Source organism: Meles meles, chromosome 16 (genome assembly GCF_922984935.1).
Source record: "Meles meles chromosome 16, mMelMel3.1 paternal haplotype, whole genome shotgun sequence".
NCBI lineage: Eukaryota > Metazoa > Chordata > Mammalia > Carnivora > Mustelidae > Meles > Meles meles.
The window spans coordinates 25,630,697-25,650,978 of record NC_060081.1 but is presented as its reverse complement, the minus strand read 5'-3'; the positions used below and the strand labels follow the sequence as shown (position 1 = coordinate 25,650,978).

Here is a 20,282-nt window from a genome sequence, read left to right as displayed (position 1 = left end):
CTGAGATCATGACCTGAGCCGAAGGCAGCGGCTTAATCCACTGAGCCACCCAGGCGCCCCCCATTTATGTTTTTTAAAAAAGGTCATAAAAGAAGGAAAAATGTGCACAGAGGAACTTGGATTAGTGATTAAAGCTGAGGAGGGGAGAAAGGGGTACGGGATGCAGAGGAGCCCACAACATATACAATTCTATCAGCAAGTTTTACTTCTTCAGGTTGACTTGATTTCATGGATGTTCATTGTTCACTGCACATTTTTATATGCTGAAATGTTTCATAGATACCTAATAAAAATAATAAGAAATATACCACGGAAGGGGAGAAGGAAAGCAAATTATCAACAAATGCCTAGAAGACTAGTCAGAGACAAAGTTTTTACATTTTATCAAGTTAATAAAAATGACCACTAAAATGCCATGAATGATCTTGAAGCAGAGTAGGACAGTAATTATCCAACACTGTTTAAAATTAAACTCCATTATTTTCAGGTGTTCTCATAAAAAATATCACTTTCTTTAAGTAGGAGTCTAGGAAAATGGAACCGAATTGTATTTTTCACATTTTGCTGGAAAAAAATCTAAGACTGATAACTTTTAAAAGGGATCAGTAACACTTTAAAAGTTTGCAAGAAATAAGGATATTTCACATTTTATAGTCAGAGGACAGAAAGTGCCATATGCTAATAAACCCCATCCTTTTCCACTAGTCACACTCTGGCCCATGGACTCCCTTTGACACCTCCCACAGGTTCTGAAATAAAACCACATGTGCGAACGTATTGTACTTGATTGACGTGTCAGTCTTCTGTTCCCTGACCTAGCCTGGGCCTCCTACCGTTAGGGAGGAAAGTCTTACTATAAAGCATTTACTGAAAAAGCCTAGACAAGAGGTACTTGAAGGTATTTACTATTATGGAGTAGAGTGGAGCTGCAAGGATTACTGACCCCAACTTTTCACTCATACACACACATACAGACACACTCATACACACTTAACCCAGCCACAGCAGTGATTAAAAGAGACTAAATATTAGCTAAAATTAAAATATGAATATACCAAAGGATAGACACTTCCTTTTAGGGAAAGATCAGCTACTGAACTACAAAATGTGTATCAACTCAAAGAAACACACATGAAATTTTAAAGCGATAGTACATACATTTAAAAAATTTTAGATGCAAGGGCAGTATCATAAAATATCTAAACTGGATGTTTTCACTAGAGTTTAAAAATATTTCATTTTGTTTAATATATATCAACTAGAGCAATGATTTATTTTGTAGATAGGAAAGGCCAACAAAACAAAACAAATTCAGATCAAGCATCAAATGCCTGCCCTATTTTCAAGAACACTATCTCTTCAGCAGATACTCTTTTTTTTTTTTTTTTTGGTACATCAAAGATGTGAAATCACTGCCTTCTTAGCAGCCTTTGTATATTTCATTATTACCTGGGGGACTGTGCTCCGTGAGTCATCTGTAGGCTGAGCCAATGTGATTAACTCTTTCATTGTTATTTTCAACAAATCCATTTTGCCTTTCTTAGGTTCACATGCCAATAGTGCCTATGGAAAAACAAGGCAAAAATTAACGGGGCTCTGATTTTACATATACCTATTTGCTACTTCCCAGAATCAATCCCAAAATGCAAAATACCCCTATAAAAATTCGTGGTGTCAACTAAGTTAATTAAACCATGTGGTCTTGGACAAGTAGCTTAACCTCACCATCCCTGGGATTCTTCATCAGAAAAATTCGGTGACGGTGTCATTTCCAGGTTTGCTTGTTAACGATATAATTCTAAGAGGCTGAGAAAATGGCTCTTGTTGACAGCTCCTTTAGGACCACAACTAGGCAGCAAGTCTCAGATACAATAAGCAAGCAGTTTTTATAACAAATTTACCAACAAGAAAATTCTCTTTACTTAAAAGACAAAAAAAGTCTGTGGATTAAATTCCTAGCAAGGATTTGGAAACTCCCTGGAGGCTAGTTAGTTATTTAATTCTTTACTAAAGAGTCTCTACCTGGAGGAGTATCAAATTGTAGCACTGGAAACTCCACACAGCAAAAGAAAATACTATAAACTCCAAAGAGGTCCTATGCTTGAATTTTCAAGAGCTGCTCGTTTACTTTGTGTCTAACATTTTGCTAATACACAATAAACATAAAAATAGGATATCAAACTACCTGAGGCAATAAAAAGGAATGAGGTATTGATATTTGCTACAACATGGATGGATTCTGAAACATGCTAAGTCAAAGAAGCCAGACAGGAAGGCCACATATTATATGATTTCATTTACATGAAATGTCCAGAATAGGCAAATCTATAGAGATAGAAATAGATTAGTGGTTGTGTAGGACTAGGAGTAGCAGGGATTATTTCATTTGTACGAGCTACTAGCTCCCAAGAGTGAAAGTTTCAAGCTACTCAGCTTCTTCAGAAATACTTATAATCCATAATAGAGGAAGACCCAAAATAGGCAAGTTTAAAAGAAAAATTTATCATAGTATATCTATGCTCAGAAAACATATATATATTATTTTTCTAATGACCACTCAAAAAAATTTCATATCTGTTTGCACAAAAGTTAAGTTCATAAACTAAGTAGGGCAGTTTTTCTCCATAGTCAACACTAAATAAAGTGAGATGAGTAAAATGAGAACATAATTTATTGGTAAATGATGCAATGAGGAATGGGACATCTTTGAGCAGATTTTCCTAATAATTTAGATCTTACTCAACTAACATAAATAAGGAAGTTATATGTAATTACTGAAATGTCTCCTTGGAACCATGGCTTCTGTTCCATCAAGAGCTGTGCACATAATTATGACACTCTCCCCAAGGATGGGCTAAGAAGGTGCATGTCCTGATTGCTCTGTCACTGTGACCACTATTTAGTATTAGAGGGGAACCACAGGTGGAATAAGCACACAGCACAAACAGGCAACTAGACCTTGCTGTTGTGTTAACATTTGTCCTCAGACAGACGAATGAGGCAAAAACACACTAGGTCAGAATGAATTGTAGGCAAGCGATGAACCCAACTGATGGGGAATGGATCAGATCAGAGAGGAGTTCATTTCTGAAGGTCACCAAAATTCATGCAGCAGAACTACCTCAAAGATCTCTGTATCAGGTCAACGGCCTCTGCAAGTGGGATCCACTGTCGTCACACAATGGTGACGTTGGAAATTTGGGGAAGGAGTGAGAAAGAGAAGGAAAAAATGCTAGTAGGGACACTAAAAAAATATTTCGTTTCACTAATTTTCATTGCTTTTATTATACCACACCCCTTCCTGGACTGACTGAATATTAAACAAAGACGTATATTTTATGGAAGGATTCAGAAGAAACTGCTACTGCTCGTTACTTACAGAGAGTCTTAAGGGTCTTGAAATAACAGGAAGACTATTTTTTCTAATTCAAAAAGAAAAAGGTAACACGTACACTTCCTAGAAGTGAGCAGTGAGGACTGCCTACTTCATACCCGGCGGAAATCTATACCACCCTCTCTGTTCACATGACAAGACTGACCTCGTGGAGGGTTTGTTCCAAGAACAGATCTGTCACGGGAACACACCGTCCACACATACAACAAAGCCACGAGTGCTACAGTACTTAAAAGACAGAATTGTCCCTTATGCAATATGCTTACTCACATGTCAAGGGAATTGTCAAAAGACAAATAAACAAATTATCAGAGGACAAACAGCTATGTCCTGTGGATAAGTACCTGTATGTAGAAAGGAATTCCGGCACTGCGCCTTGTAGCACAGAGTTTAGATGAAGGATCACTGCATTTAATTTCTTCTAAAACATTCCATAACCACTGTTCCGGTAGCTTTTGCAGACTCACATCAGGGCACCTGAAAGGCATATATAAAGCAAACATTTGGAATAACCAAGTACCAAAAGGTAAAAGTACAAATTATGGATACACATCAACATTGTTAGAAAAGAATAAATATTCTTAAATTTGGAAGGAGGGAAGCTAAAAATTGTCTCCCTTTCTACTTTTCACTTATTTTCCTCTTTATTATGGGTCTTAAGGTTTGAAACTACTAAAGAGTCCGCTTCTTACAAAAGCCTGAAACATGTGTCCTGTCTGCAAAATAAGTTTTAATACCATGGCTTACGCCCACAGTCAAAATGTTCTGATCTTTTGATGTTAATGAAATTCCTACAGATAATCTATCTGCAAAACTCAAGATTTCTAACAAAGGAAATAAACTTTAATATAATTTATGTTCTACCTTTATAAAGATTATTTACACTCAAAGAAAACACATATTAAGGTGTATTTTTAAGGTATATTTTAATTATCATTTTCATGTCTTTCAAAATGTGGTCTACCACAAAATTTTCAACCAAATCCAATGGAGTATTAATAAAGCAAGTTGGCATAAACATTTTGAGGTCATTTGGACATTACTGTTAGTGAGATTCTGTTCTATTATACTGTTACTCTAGAGTGCTTAAGAAAATTTTATTTAAAAAACTTCTTTTTAAGATTTTATTTATTTATTTGAGAGAGTGAGAGAAAGAGAATGGGCACATGAGCAGGGGGAGGGGCAGAGGGAGAAGCAGACTCCCCACTAAGCAGGGAGCCCGACACAGGGCTCAATCCCAGGGCCCGGAGATCATGACCTGAGCAGAAGTTAGACGCTTAACTGACTTGAGCCACCCAGGTGCCTCCCAAATTTTTTAGCGTTATACCTTATCAGATTATATAACATTTTCTTAAGAAATAGTATATTCAGTGGTAGACACTTATTTTAGGAGGATCGTAACTGGATTTAACTAAAAATACATGAAAATAAAGGGATGAAGTCCGAAGGAAAAATATTTTTTTACATTGAGGAAGACATTTCTGTAGAAAGATAACCTACTTCTTTTCCCCCAAAGATTTTACTTATTTATTTGAGAGAGAGAGAGAGAGAGAGACAGCAAGAGAGAGAGCATGAGCAGGTAGGAAGAGGAAGAAGCAGGACCCTGGGATCATGACCTGAACCAAAGGCAGATGCTTACCCGACTGAGCCACCCAAGGTGCTCCAAGATAACTGATTTCCAATTTGCAGTGAGAACTGACCTCTTAGAAGCACATGTGGGATTTTTTTTTTTTTTTTTTTTTTTTATTTGACAGCGAGAGACAGGAGATCACAAGTAGGCAGAGAGGCAGGCAGAGAGAGAGAGAGGGAAGCAGGCTCCCCGCGGAGCAGAGAGCCCGACGCGGGACTCGATCCCAGGACCCCGAGACCATGACCCGAGCCGAAGGCAGCGGCCCAACCCACTGAGCCACCTAGGCGCCATGTGGGATTTTTTTTCTTTAGTCTGATATCAGATCAACAACTTCAGTTTCTAATTAACTATTTCTTTTTTTTTTTTTTTAATTTTATTTATTTATTCGACAGACAGAGATCACAAGTAGGCAGAGAGGCATAGCAGTGGGGTAGGGACGGGACAGGCTCCCCACCAAGCAGAGAGCCCAACTTGGGGCTCAATCCCAGGACCATGACCCGAGCGGAAGGCAGAGGCTCAACCCACTGAGCCACCCAGGCGCCCCTCTAATTAACTATTTCAAACAGCAACTCAAATTTAGTTATTTAGGTCTTGCATAAAACAAACTATATGTAAATAATACTACTCTAAAGCAGAAGTTTTTTAAAAGGTTTTTAAAAAGGTTTTAACATGGGCCTAAAAATGTACTGGAGATTATAGGACACCAAGGATATGTTTTTATAGGATGTGTCAGGGGCATTATGAACGTGGAAGCAATGTCCATATTGTTTAGAGATGTATACTGAAGTACACAGGTGTGAAAATAACAAATCAGAAATGTACTTTTTAACATTTCAGCAGGCCATTTAAAGGTACAGATGAAGCAAGAGTGGCAAAACTCTGATAAATGTTGAATATGGGTGATGGGTAAAGGCAGTTCATTTCACTATGTTTTATAAACATATGCTTGAAATTTTTATATGCTTTATATGTTTATATATCATTTGTTTAAAATTTACATTTGAAACTCCTCATAATAAAAATAATCCATTCATGTAATGTTTGAAATTTTCGTAATAAAAGTAACCCTCCCACACCTTTATAAGAACTGAAGTTACTTCCCATCACTGGATGTATATCTTTTAAAAATTAAGATAAGGGGTGCCTGGGTGGCTCAGTGGGTTAAAGCCTCTGCCTTCGGCTCAGGTCATGATCCCAGGGTCCTGCGATCGAGCCCCGCATCGGGCTCGCTGCTCAGCGGGGAGCCTGTTTCCCCTCCTCTCTCTCTGCCTGCCTCTCTGCCTACTTGTGATCTCCGTCTGTCAAATAAATAAATAAAATCTTTAAAAAAAATTAAGATAAATGCCTTTAATTTCATGGCATAATTTTCTAGTTTATTATTAACAACGCCAGCTTGGTATAAGCCTCCCACCGTTACCAAATCAAACACTTAAATCCAAACTTCCCAGAGATGTTAAGTCCTAATGATACAGTTACAGATTATGGTCTTCCTTTGCTCATTCTTCACAGTTTTTAAAGTATGTTTGGATTAATTTACTCCACAGTGGGTGAGTAGGGAAAAGGGGAAAAAAAAATCAAAGCAAAAGTCATCTTTTGTGGTCTAATCACCCAAAAAAACTGGAGTCACAGGGGCGCCTGGGTGGCTCAGTGGCTTAGGTCGCTGCCTTCGGCTCAGGTCATGATCTCAGGGTCCTGGGATCGAGCCCCGCATCAGGGCTCTCTGCTCCGCAGGGAGCCTGCTTCCTCCTCTCTCTCTGCCTGCCTCTCTGCCTACTTGTGATCTCTCTCTCTGTCAAATAAATAAAATAAAAATCTTTAAAAAAAAAAAAAAACTGGAGTCACAGAGGTGAATACAGGAAAAACTACTCGATCTAAGATTCAATGTAGATTTCATTTAGTTCTCTTCCCCATCACAGTGCAATGTAGGACTTGCTTATAATTGGCAATGCAGGACTTGCTTATAAAAAATGCTACAGTCTAGGGGCGCCTGGGTGGCTCAGTGGGTTAAGCCTCTGCCTTCAGCTCAGGTCATGATCTCAGGGTCTCTGGGATCGAGCCCCGTATCGGGCTCTCTGCTTGGCAGGGAGCCTGCTTCCTCCCCTCTCTGGCTGCTGCTCTGCCTACTTGTAATCTCTCTCTCTCTCTCTCTATCTGTAAAAAAGAAAAAAAAAAAAATTAAAAAAAAAAATGCTACAGTCTAAGGTCAAGTCTCCTGTAGGGATTCACAATAAAAAAAACTGAGGAAAAGGAACTGTAAGAGATAAGAGGTATTTTCCTATTTCCTTATTTTCCTTTCAAGTGCACTGAAATACAAGAATGATAAATACTAGCTCAGTAATGCTCCTCAACACCGTCCGTGAACCTTTCTTGAGCCTCCCTGACCTGGCATACAGAGGTTCTAGCAAAACCAACCAATCTGAAAAGAGCAGGCAGGTCCGAGACAAGAGCAGGCCACCTCACCATGCATCATCCCTCCTTGTCTGAACTTAGAAGGGCTCGTGACTGTTAACAAATCTTGATCTAATTCCTTTTCCATCCTAATCAAAATTCCAGCTTGATTCTAACCTTAAAAATGTTTCCACGTGTCTATAGAATTTCTGTTAGAGTGAGGTTGTGCACTTTCCTGATTCCCATTCTAACATACATACCACAAACATAGACACACATGCACATATACGTACCCTCTCCATATTCCCAACTAAGCATTTATGATTTCCACACTTTTCCTAGTCATACAAATTAGTAAAACTTCCTTTAAATGTTACATCTCACAAGGCCCTTTCCTTTCTCGAAGTCTCTACTATACAAGGAACTGCTAGGCACAAAGCGTAGAGGTGGTCAGTACGGGGCCACGGACAGGGTGGACTCTGGGAGGGCTTGGAAGATGTGCGGGCAGAATGGTGGAAGGCCCGTATGTGTGGGATTGAGGGAGCAAGAGATGAGATGACTGAGGAAATAGTTTAAGGCCCCAGGGGCAATTCCCTAATTTAGATTCTTGCCTATTATAATTATAAACAGTAAACCAGGCCTATTGATTCCCTTGAGTGGCACATACTAAGACTAAATCCTCCTTGTTAATTTGGGGAATTTGAAAATAAACGTTAAAGAATATTCAATGAAGTAAAGGCTGGCAAAGTGCCCTCCCCAGAGCCCTCTCTGGCCCACTGCCAAGGATCCAGGAACCTCAGGAGCTCTGGGAAATGTTCAAGGCACCAGCTCCTCCCATCTAGTCCACACGGTCCTCTGCTCTGGAATTCCCCAGGATCACACCGGCTTTTCTGCAGAACACTTCAGTTGTCTGGTTTTCAGTATGGACTTTGCACTGGACCCTATTTCTCTGATTCTCTAGCTTCCCAGCTCTGCATCTCTCCCAGGCTAGTCCTGCCCCCACAGCCACACAAGAAAATTAGTCCAATAATAGAATTCCTACCCTTCTTAGTAAAATGAAACATGCTATATTTTAACCAAAATAAACTTAGAAGTGTTGTTTAAATTATCACACTCAAAATATATTTGCCTGCCACGAAGGAAAGAAAAATAAACATGTATTGAATGTCTATTATACATCAGATACAACACTAGACTTTTCACACCTTATCTTACTTTGCAACAAACAAGTCTATGAAAGGTGGGACAGCACATGATAGTGCTTAGGAGGAAAGACTACAGAGTTAAGTTATTTAGTTTAGAATCCTGGCTCTGTCACCTATTAGTGGTGTGATCCAGGACAAGTTAAGAAACCTCCCTATTTGTCCCTTTCCTTGTCTATGACATCAAAGTGTTGGGGAGGATTAAATGAGTTTGTCCTGATTAAGTGTTTAATATGTTCTTAAACAGGTTGTTTTCTAAAATTATTATCTAATATTGGGGCACCTGGCTGGCTCAGTCAGCAGAGCATGTGACTCTTGATCTTGGGGTTGTAAGTTCGAGTCCCACTTGGGATGTGGAGATTACTTTAAAAAAGTAAAATCTTAAAAAATATATAAGTATTGGGGCACCCGGGTGGCTCAGTGGGTTAAGCCTCTGCCTTCGGCTCAGGTCATGGTCTCAGGGTCCTGGGATCGAGTCCCGCATCGGGCTCTCTGCTCAGCAGGGAGCCTGCTTCCTTCCCCTCTCTCTGCCTGCCTCTCTGCCTACTTGTGATCTCTCTCTGTCAAATAAATTAATAAAATCTTTAAAAAAAAATATATATATATAAGTATTATCTATTATTATGAGAAAAGCAAGCTTTAAAGAGTTTCAATTGAACTGAGAGAGATGGAACAGGTGGTTTACATTTTGACAAGCCACACCCCAACACATATTAATAACCAAAATATGCAAATAGAATCCCCAAACCAAGTGAGCTCAAAACAAGATCATTATCTAGTAAAACAGAATAGAAATGCAAAGTAGCAAGAGTGCTGATACCAGTGATCTGCTGGGTTACAGCTCCAGAAGCAGCAATGATGGCGAGGGAGTCAGTTCCTGATGGGTAACTCACCTCACTCCCAGGAAATGGGAAATTTCAGGGGCTTCCTCTCCCATGAAAGGAAGTTGGAAAGGGGCTACTGCCAGAGCTGCAGCAGTAGGAAAAGTCATGGGCCCAGAGAAACCCCAAACCAGGCTGACTACTAACTTAGTGATCAAATCTGTAATATCCCCAGTATTACTTTGGGTGGGAGACCCAAAATGTCACTATCTAATCTAGTTTTTCTGATAGAGAGGAATGAGCCAAAGGAGAATAAATGGAAACAAAAAAAGACTCCTAATCATGTAGTCAACAAATCAAAACTCAAAACACAGAGATGTTTTATATTTAGAAAAGCTATCCCAAAAACCAATAATTTGACAATAAAGTCACTCCATATGAAACTTAATTTTATGAAGCAGTCTGACAAAGACCTTGAAATAACTGTTTAAAATACTCAAGAGATAAGGAATAACTTCTATTTAAAAAGAGGAAGAAATTATGAAAAACAGCGTTGGGGAAGCCTGGGTGGCTCAGTGGGTTAAGCATCTGACTCTTGATTTTGGTTCAAGTAATGATCTCAGGGTCATGAGATGGAGCCCAGAGTCGGACTCAGTGCAGAGACTGCTTGAGATTCTCTCTCCCTCTCTTCTGCCCCTCCTCCAACTCACATCTATGCACTAAATAAATATATAATTCTCTCTCTAAATAAATAAAACCTTGGGGCACCTGGTGGCTCAGTGGGTTAAGCCTCTGCCTTCAGGTCAGGTCGTGATCCCAGGGTTCTGGGATCAAGCCCTGCATCGGGCTCTCTGCTCCATGGGGAGCCTGCTTCCCTCTCTCTCTGCCTGCCTCTCTGCCTACTTGTGATCTCTGTCTGTCAAATAAATAAATAAAATCTTTAAATAAATAAATAAATAAAATCTTTAAAAAGAAAGAAAACAAAGATACTGGAAACACTGGAAATAAAAATGTGCTTTCAAAATTTTTAAAAAAGTAACAGATCAGATGAATTCTAGGGCATTAGAGTCTCATATAACAGTTTTCTGGGAAACGTACCCAAAATAATACATAGAAAGAAGACAAAAACACAAAGTATATACATGCACACATGTATATGTGTGTGTATTTGTGTACACACATACGTTAAATAGATTGAGAGAAACCAATATAATCTAAGAGGGGTTACATAAAGCAGGAATAAAATGTCTAGGAGAAAAATCTCAAAGACATATCTAGACAATTTCCAGAACTGAAGAAAGTCACAAGGCCTCAGATTCAAAGCGTATTCCAAGTATCCACTCCAAATAAATAAACCCATACCTAGGCATATCACAGTGAAATTGTGATTAAGAGAAAACCTTAATAGACACAGAAGATGAAAGGGAAAAAAAGATTACCTTAGAAAGGAAACCAATTATAAAAAAACAAGTTTCTCACTGGCAATAATAAAAGACACAGGATCTTCAAAGCACTGAGGGAAAAAACCTGTTAACCAGAATGCTATACCCAGTTAAACTACATTCAAAAGTGGAGGTAAGATAAAAACAACTTGAGACAAACAGTAAGTTGGCCTCCAAAGATCTCATGAAAAGAAACTCTAAAGAACATGCTTCTGCAAAGTTAAGTCAACCCAGAGCAATCTCAATGTGGTATCTCTTAGACACCTCAAACCCAACATACCCCAGACTAAACTGATGGCCTTCCTCTAAAAACCTACTCTGCCCACAGTCTTCCCCATCATAGCATACAAAAGATACATCTTAGGCCAAAAATTTTGGAATTGTCCTTTCTCTCAAATACCAAATCCAATTAGTCAACATACCTGTCTGTTCTACCTTCAAATTACCTCCAGTTTCAGATCACTGTTTACTATCTCCACCACTCTTCAAGCCATCATCTCTTTCCTGAATTGCAATAATACTGTAACCTCCTAACTGGTCTCTCTGCTTTTACTATTATAGACTATTCTCAACAGAGCAGTCAAAGTAATCTTTTTATTTATTTTTTTTAAAATATCTTATCTATTTATTTAACAGAGCACAAGAGCAGGGGGAACAGCACAGAGGGAGGGAGAAGCAGGCTCCCCACTAAGCAGGGAGCCTGATGTGGAGCTTGATCCCAGGACCATGACCTGAGCCAAAGGCAGACCCTTAACCACTTAACTGACTGAATCACCTAGGCACCCCTAAAATAATCCTTTTAAAAGGCAAGATCATAACACTCCTCTGTTCACAAACCCTCCAATGGCTCCCTGTTTTACTCAGAATAAAAGCAAAAGTCTTTACTACATCTTATAGTATCTAGTCCTCATCTAGTCCCCATCAAGGCCTTTCAAGACCTTAGCACCTGGACTTCTCTCTACCTGAAACTTCTCTCTACCTCTTACTCCAGCAATACAACTGTTAATTATAGTGTTCACTAGACTTACCAATATGTTCAAATCTTTAATGACAGTTTTTTAAAATCAAGTTTAAAAAAAGAGAAATTGAGTAATTTCCCCAACATTCTAAAGCTTGTGAATGACAGAGGGAGAATTAAAATATAGACTGACACCATAGCCCTTGCTTAAGAAAAAGGCATTATTTAAAGGTGCTTGTCCTAGTTTCTGTTCCACATCTGGCCCGATCTGCTCATGATAGATATACTATCAATTCTATTCTTTGCTTCGTGGATTTCATTTATTCATTTGGGAAAAAAAAAAGACCTATTAACTATCTAGTAGTTTGCTTGGCACCCTAGGAAATGGAGAAAGAATAAAAATTCCAAATTACACATAATACAGAAAGCAAGTTACTGTGGCTTGGGAATGTATTACCAGAGTATATTGGTTTTAAGAAATTTACCTTCCTGAAGTTGAGGGAAATTGGAAGGGGAGGCGAATCATAAGAGACTATGGACTCTGAAAAACAACCTGAGGGTTTTGAAGGGGCGGGGGTGGGAGGCTGGGGGAACCAGGTGGTGGGTAATAGGGAGGGCACGTATTGCATGGAGCACTGGGTGTTGTGCAAAAAACAATGAATACTGTTACGCTGAAAAAAATAAATTAATTAATAGAGAAAAAAAATTAAAAAGTAAAAAAAAAAAAAGAAAGAAATTTATCTTCCTAATCATTTTATTCAGGTTATCCCTCAGATTGATTTCAATCCCTGAATATATATCAGGGTAGGAGTTAGAGTAGCTTTTAAACAAACAGTGATATGGATGGAAAGCTAGTTGGAGAATTAAAACATCCCACAGAAAAACCACTCAGCAGATAACTGTCTACTTGTAACTGACTTGATGTGAACTGTGTCTTATTCATTCTAGAAGTATTCCAATTCCCTTGACCAACCGGGAACATTTATGCCTGTTAATAAACTTTCCTGTATTAACTGAATGACTCACCACTGGCCTAAAGAAATTATTTCGCCTCCAAACACAAAGCAACTAATTTCACTTTTTATTTTATTTTACTTTATTTATTTACTTCTCTATTTGCTTGACACAGAGAGAGAAACCACAAGCAGGGGGAGGGCAGGCAGAGGGAGAGGAAGAAGCAGGCTCCCAGCTGAGCAGGGAGACTGATATGAGGCTCAATCCCAGGACCCAGAATAGTGACCTGAGCTGAAGGCAGACGCTTTACCACTGAGTCATCCAGGTGCCTTAATTTCACATTTTAAATGCAAAGTACATTTAAATCCAATATACGAAACACAATTCCCAGAAAATTATCAAAACTCAATTGCCAGGAAACTAATTATGTGTAACTCAACTGAGTAAATATTAAGCCTTTGACAATATCTTCATTTCCCAAATAATAGTTTATTTACCAAGCTGTTACCACTAAGGGTACAAGAAGGAAGAAAATCGTTTTCTTTTCCCATAAATACAGACTTTTATTTTGCCAGGTGTAAGAGCAACTCCAAATGAAAATTCATTCAATTAAATAAGTTACTGGGTTGAGAAAAACGAGTACCAATGAAAATAAAGCTATTTATTTGTTGACTGTCAAACTTTTACCCTATCATGTTCCTTATATCACTTTCCTTATTTTTCATTTGCTAATAATTTCAGTAAGTCTAAATAATGCAAAAAGAAAATTTTGTTTTGGGGGTCAGAACCAGAATCTGTCCCCAATCCTGATACAAAACCAATGATGCACGTTTACTCAAACTCAACACCATCAGTCATCACCATTATCACCTGGGTGAAAGCAGCTATGAACAATAATTTTAAAAAATAAATAAATAACACTCTTGGTCTGGCTGTTGAGGATAGCACACTTAGAACCCTAAAACAGTGCGTATCACATCAGAGTAAATGACACACAAGCAACCAAGGGGGTAATAATTGGTACTGGTCTGATACTCAAAGCAAAGACATAAGACTTTGATTCCTTCAAACAGAGGAAACTGAAAAACATGTACCCAGTTACGGTAAAACAAACAAAGTGCAAAAAAGATAATCTAGTAATTTAAGAATCATCTCTAAACATCTACCATATTAATGCTGTTACGAGGAATTCCAGTTCTCTCAATCATCCAAGCTCAAAGTCTTGTAAAGCAAAGCTTTAGCTGCCTACGACATAAAAAACAAGCCAGACTATTGTCTTTGAACTGGAGTGGGGAGGGGGTTCTACACCCTTACCCGTGGGGCACCATACCGTTTTAAAGAGAAAAATTACCCACAATGTAACAAGCTTTCACAAGCTACATGCTTTAAATATTCCACGCCCTAACCGGAAATCATCCACTGATAATAGTGAACAAACGGATCTAAGATTCCAAGTACCGGTAAGGAAAGAGTCAAGAGGAGAATAAAAACAGTGTGGAGGGATACAGTACACTTTCTGGGAACAAAACTTTACCTCCATTTATTTTACACATTCATGTAGTTTCTCAGATGTCCTATCTAGCTCCTCTGCCCCTCTTTTATAGAATGCTATAACACACATATGTACCTTATTTGTTGATGATCTTAAAACTACTTACTGGGATCCATTCATTGTTAATGTTCACAGAGTTCTCAAAATACTTTTTATTTTTACATCCATTTGGTTGGAGACTCTCAGGAAAAAAATATCCAGGGAGTAGAAAATCCAGAATCCTTACCCCAGGACTCTCCAAGTCCTACATATTTGGAGAATCTCATTTGGCTTCACCTTACTGCTTAGAAAGCTTCCCAGAAAAAGCTGCTGCTGCTTGTCCTTCAAGCCTTGGCTTACGTTAGCATAAAGGAAAGAGAGATTTTTTTTCCTTACCACCAAACTTTATCACATCAAACTACATATCACTATCTGATAATTTCTTATTATTTTCTAAACGTCCCAGAGAAACATGCAGTTATATAAGCTCCATGATCCAGGGACATGTTCTGCCCTATCCACTTCCCTCTTCCCAGGACCTTGTAACAGGGCCTGCCACGCAATAAGGAGCTCAACAACTACCTGTTGAATAAATGAGCACCCCCTAACTTAGCAGCTCTGCTAAGAGTGCCATTCTAAACAAACAAACAAACAAACAAACAGCTTGACAAAGAGGGGTATGGTAACTGGAAAAGAAAGTATGAACAAAAGTGCTTTCTAATGACAACAGGTGCCACCATCAGAGCCAGCAGGTGGCATTAATTATTCCTCCCATCACCTGGGACAGAAAGCTCAGTAAGTGTAAAGTTTTCTTGGTCCTGACATTTCCTCCTTGTAAATTACCTAGTTTACTTTCCTAATTCCAAAGATTAGAATGCTGGGCTGAAAGTTCCTCCAAGAACAAGAACCATGTCTTACCACTATTTTTTTCTATGAGGCCTACCCATCACAATTTCTTATACATAACAGGTGATCAATAAGCTTTTGTTGAACTGCTAACCTCTGAAGCAGTAGGAAGTTTCAAAAAACACTGGATTCTGGTGCCAGCTTGGTTACTAACTAGTTGTGTGGCTATGGACAAATCACTTGATTTCTTAGTGCCTAAGAAGGAAAATAAAATAATTACAAAACTGCTTTGAAATTTAATGAGACATTATTACCTGGGTTACTGTTCTAAATAAAGAACGCAGAGACCTTAAATTACATAAGTACCCAAAGCTCCTGATAAGAACATCCCCACAAAACAATGAACCCATCATGGCCTAGACTTTTGTTCAGGTCCTCACATGCCCCTCTTAGTTCTACAGAGTTAAATGTTTCAAATTCAGATCCTAGGAATTTTCTCTAGATTCACAGCAACTTTCTGGCCTATCACCTCATACTCTCCATGGTCAATCAGAGCGTTTCTAACATAGCATCTGGCACACAGGAGATGTTCAAGAAACCTTGTACTGAATGATTAAACAAGAACAGCTAGTGTGGGTGATGGCTGCACAGTAGCTGTGCTTTTGGTTTGGCAGATAATTGGAAACAAAACAAAACAAAACAAAACAAATGGGTGTAGAAAAGGAGGGCTGGAACTTTAAGCTTCTCAACAGTGAAGCCACTGTGCCTATAAAAACACAATAGCCTAATCTAGAGTTCTGACTAGTCAGTGAACCTTCTGTCTCCTCCCCAGCAAGGAAAGATTAATTTATAAGGAAGTGATTTCAAAACTCCTCTGAGTTGCTGGTCCTTATGATAATGAAGGAATTGAGAGGTAGAAATGGAACCTTGCAAGGCTCCAAGAACAATGCAACCACTCTGGTTGTTTGTTTTGGTTCCTCATCACACCATCTAGAGGTCAGCAAGGAAAAGGGAAAGGTTCCTGAGTGGAGCAGTCCTTGGTTCTCTCTGCCAACTCTGTGCGGTCACCAACCACGGCCGTGGGGAATTCCAACCCTGCCTGTGCTAGTGAGGGCCTTGCCACTAAAAGAGCAGACATCCTCCTTGTCTGAAGGACCGTTTGTTTTCCCTCACTCCCATGTCAACCTAATACAAAATCCACCGTGTCTTTAGTCCCCTAGGACATCATACGAATTATAAGTTTCTTACATGGGATTCAAGGTTCTTCATAAGAAACTCTCACTAAAAGTTATTAATCCACAAATACTCCTAAGAGATGGCTTATCAGTTCTAAAGAAGTTTACTAAAAATGATCCAGCTCCCCTCAATCTTTCATGCGCCCAATCCCCAGATTAACTCCAGTCAGAGACTCGAAAGCAGCCATGTACCATGAGCAGGAGGCTCAGAGCTGAAAGAGGCTCGAGAGAGCTCTCTTCCTCAGAGAAGCTGCAGCACCCAGAGAGCGTAAATGGCTGTCCTCTTGTTAATAAGGCTGGTAGCTGGAGCTCAGCTCTACTTCATGCCTCGGTATCCTTCCCTCTAAACACGGAGGGAGGTGGTGGTGGGTGAGGATGGGGAGTGGGAGGAATCAGACCATTCTGACTCTCCTGTTCAACAGAGTCAAAAAAAAGGCGGGGGGGCGCCTGGGTGGCTCAGTGGGTTAAAGCCTCTGCCTTTGGCTCGGGTCATGATCCCAGCGTCCTAGGATCGAGCCCCGCATCGGGCTCTCTGCTCAGTGGGGAGCCTGCTTCCTCCTGTCTCTGCCTGCCTCTCTGCCTCCTTGTCTGTCAAATAAGTAAATAAAATCTTAAAAAAAAAACTGTTTAAAAAAAAAAGGGCTGACTTGGGTAGGGGTGTTTTTTGGTTTTTGTTTTTCCATGTCAAGTGCTACAGCTGAATCTCTACTAAAAGTGACAGAAGTAAACAGGGCGGACCATCGCTGTCGTTCAGGCCTTTGTGTTGTCTGGAGCAAATCCCTGGAGCAAATTACTGTTCCATAAGCAGATTAGTCCACTTTCTATCCACAAAGCTATCTCCCTCATAGTGGGTAAGTATTCTAAGATAAGCGAAAAACCCGCAGACTGAAATCAAATTACATCTGCTGTATACCCAACTAATTGGTCATTAGACTATTTTGTGCCAGTAAATCAGGTTCCCTGACTACAAAGTGGCTTTCCAGTGGCTTTGTCCACCCACCTAAGTGTGGTAACACGGGGCTATTTTTTGTTGAGTTCTGATTAGTTTTATCACTATTGTTAATTGAGAAATGTTCTCTTCATTTCCTCAAACTCTTTCAGTATGGTTACTTTTCCTATCTTACAGATTTTCCCAATCTCCCAATTATTTCATGAACTACAGTCTCCACTCCATTCATTCTCTGGTCAAGTATTATGTTTATTTTTTCAGGGTTCACGTTGGTTATTTCAATTAAACTAAACAGTGACAGATGTGCGTGAAGACTGGGTGCATGTGCGTGCACATTTGAAAAGGTAACATAACCCTGAAGCATGGAGAAATTTTAAGCCTGAAAAATGATTTGCCCCAATGAGAGCCAGTGACAAAGCTGCATATCAGCAGAAGTCATCTTCACTCCCTCCCCACCATCAAATACTGTGGAGGTTCACTGCAGGCTAAAGCATCAGGGAGCCGGCTATTCTGAAGCCTGAGCTGCAGGCATAGACAGTAACAACAATGACCAAATCTAAATTGAATTGCCAATAAGAAGGCCATAGGGAAAGGGCAAGATACAGTGAATTTTAAAAAGTGGTTAAAAGGGCAGATTAGATTGTTGGGTCTCTCAATATTTAATATAACCATTCCCTGTGATCAGGGAAAAAAATTAATATTGAAAACGTTGGGACTTTGCTAGCAGAACTGACATAGAGGTTGATCACGGAGAACAAGAGTCCTCTGGTATTGTCTAAATGACTCAGTCTTACTATGAGAACGTTAAAAATAAGTATTCAAAGTTCCAGAAAGAAAGAAATACCTGACTCAACTATAGAATGGGCTTAAAAATAAAAATTTAGGGGCCAGCAACCAAAGACACCAAGATTCAGAATTTAAATATTAAAACATCCTAGTTTTCCACAAATCCTTTCAATCTGCTACAGAAATGGGGAATTTAAAGGATTTCCTCTATGGCTTCCTGGAGTGGATCATCAGTTATTCTTTATTCGATTATTAAGGTTTTAAATAAAATTCATAGGACACTCAGAAATAAAAGTGTCTTATTAGACACGTTTGCCAAAGCAGGCAGGAATAAAGGTTTAGACAAGATTGTGTTTTATATTATTAAGAGTTGAATGACTTTTTCCCAAAATCTCATACATTACATTCCACACTTATTTCTTGCTCAATTGCACATTTTTTAGAGACTTGGTCTTTCATTCTCCAATAAAGCAGAGGAAATTATTTTTTCATTATTATAATTCATTTGTTCATAAGAAGTCTTCTATTGAATTTAGATTGTAGTAGCTGTAATTAACTGATGAAATTTTCAATACATATTTAAATTAGTTCTACCACCACTGTTGACATCCATGAGTCAGCACTAGCATTTTATGACAAAAACTGCTAAATGTCAGCAATTCATTTTTTCAGGTCAATAACTGAAAACGATTCTAATTATTGCAGTCAATAACTGAGATTAAGTTATATTTCAATAAGAAGAAAAATTCAAATAGATGCAGAATAAGGCAATATTAAGCATTCACGAACCTCCCTTCTACATTTAGAACTGGAGTCGACAATTTAGTCCCCTTATAGTTAGGATTAATTCATGGTTGTACAAATGAAAGCTAGAGTCTCTGCCCTAACATCCTACTTTTAAGATTCTGTTCCTTTTCACTGAAAGAACAACTTAAAATACTAGGGTCATAAAGGGTAAACAAGCAAATATAAATTTCACCAGAAACCTGAGTTTAGAATTATGACTTCAAAGCACCTAATCACTTCAATCAAATGCTTAAGCATGTACTTATGTTTTTTGAAGAGAGTATGCATGTTTCATCAAATTCTAGATAAAAAGCATCATATAAGAAAATCGTATTTTGGAAAACTAACCCAACATACTATGTATGTGTGTGTGTATGTACATAAGTGTCGCTTTCAAAAAATGCCCAGAAAAAATAACAGCATCTCCCACTTCTATTTATTCTTAGGTGATTGTTTAATAGCAAAGTTAGTTTACATTTGAAGACATTTTGAATAATTTTATTAAAAACCAATTCAAACAATGTGGCTTATGTTTAACTCTTCAGTTACTTATCCATTAATCTCTTTAAGTGCCTCCTTCCCTAGGACAGCTGTAGTTCAAGGGGTAAGCCAGCAGTTGGCCTCTGTTTCAGTGGATTTTCATGAAAGCCCAGATTTCTTTCTGCAAACTTTTTAAAAGTTGTATGAAAAATAACTTTTTCATAACTTAAGGGCTTATAAAAAGCTTTCAAAAGGATCCAAAAGAAACACATTTTATTTTAAAAATAAAAACCAAACAAAAGGAAGCCACACACATTGTAAAGATGTTCTCTCTAAAACATTCTGTTCAGCAGATCTGAAATGTCTCCGAAGGGACAAGAACCGCTTGGTTTGGAAGCAACAGTTGAGAACTCGTAACAGGTTGGTTAAAAGCCAACAGTGAAAACCGAGAGATTTTTAAAGCAGATTAGTAGTGGCTGAGATACCAGGCATGGGCCTTACCTAGTTTCCCTGCTCCATGAACTTGGAATTCCATGAACTTGGAATTCCTTCAACTGTAGCATTCAACCACCTAGTATAGCTGTTCAAAAGCCTCTGTCCTTGGTCCTCTCTTCTTTTCTCCTTTTACTTGTCCCCTGAAGACTGCAATCCTACTAACTACAGTGGTTATGATGACAACTCCTAAACCTACGTCCCTATATCTGTTATATCTCCCAAACTTAATTTCCCTATCTCCAAGTTCTGACGTATGTATTTCCACCAGGATATGCCATCATCATCTCACACACAACACATACAAAACAAATGTATTCATCTTTATCAAACTAATTCCCTCTTTCAGTTTCCCTGCCTGGTAACATTAATCCCGTTGTTCTGGTCA

At 38.8% G+C, this 20,282-nt stretch overlaps 1 protein-coding gene across 1 annotated transcript in view; it reads right to left on the bottom strand.

Moving 5' to 3' along the window:
* Positions 1-20,282, bottom strand: part of THADA (THADA armadillo repeat containing) — a 326,156-nt gene that overhangs the window by 245,629 nt on the left and 60,245 nt on the right. Inside the window, exons 23-24 of the mRNA XM_045980964.1 lie at positions 3,739-3,871; positions 1,450-1,563 (exon numbers count right to left, since the gene is read on the bottom strand). Of these exons, the coding sequence (XP_045836920.1) occupies positions 1,450-1,563; positions 3,739-3,871 (247 nt within the window). The remainder of the gene's footprint in view (positions 1-1,449; positions 1,564-3,738; positions 3,872-20,282) is intronic.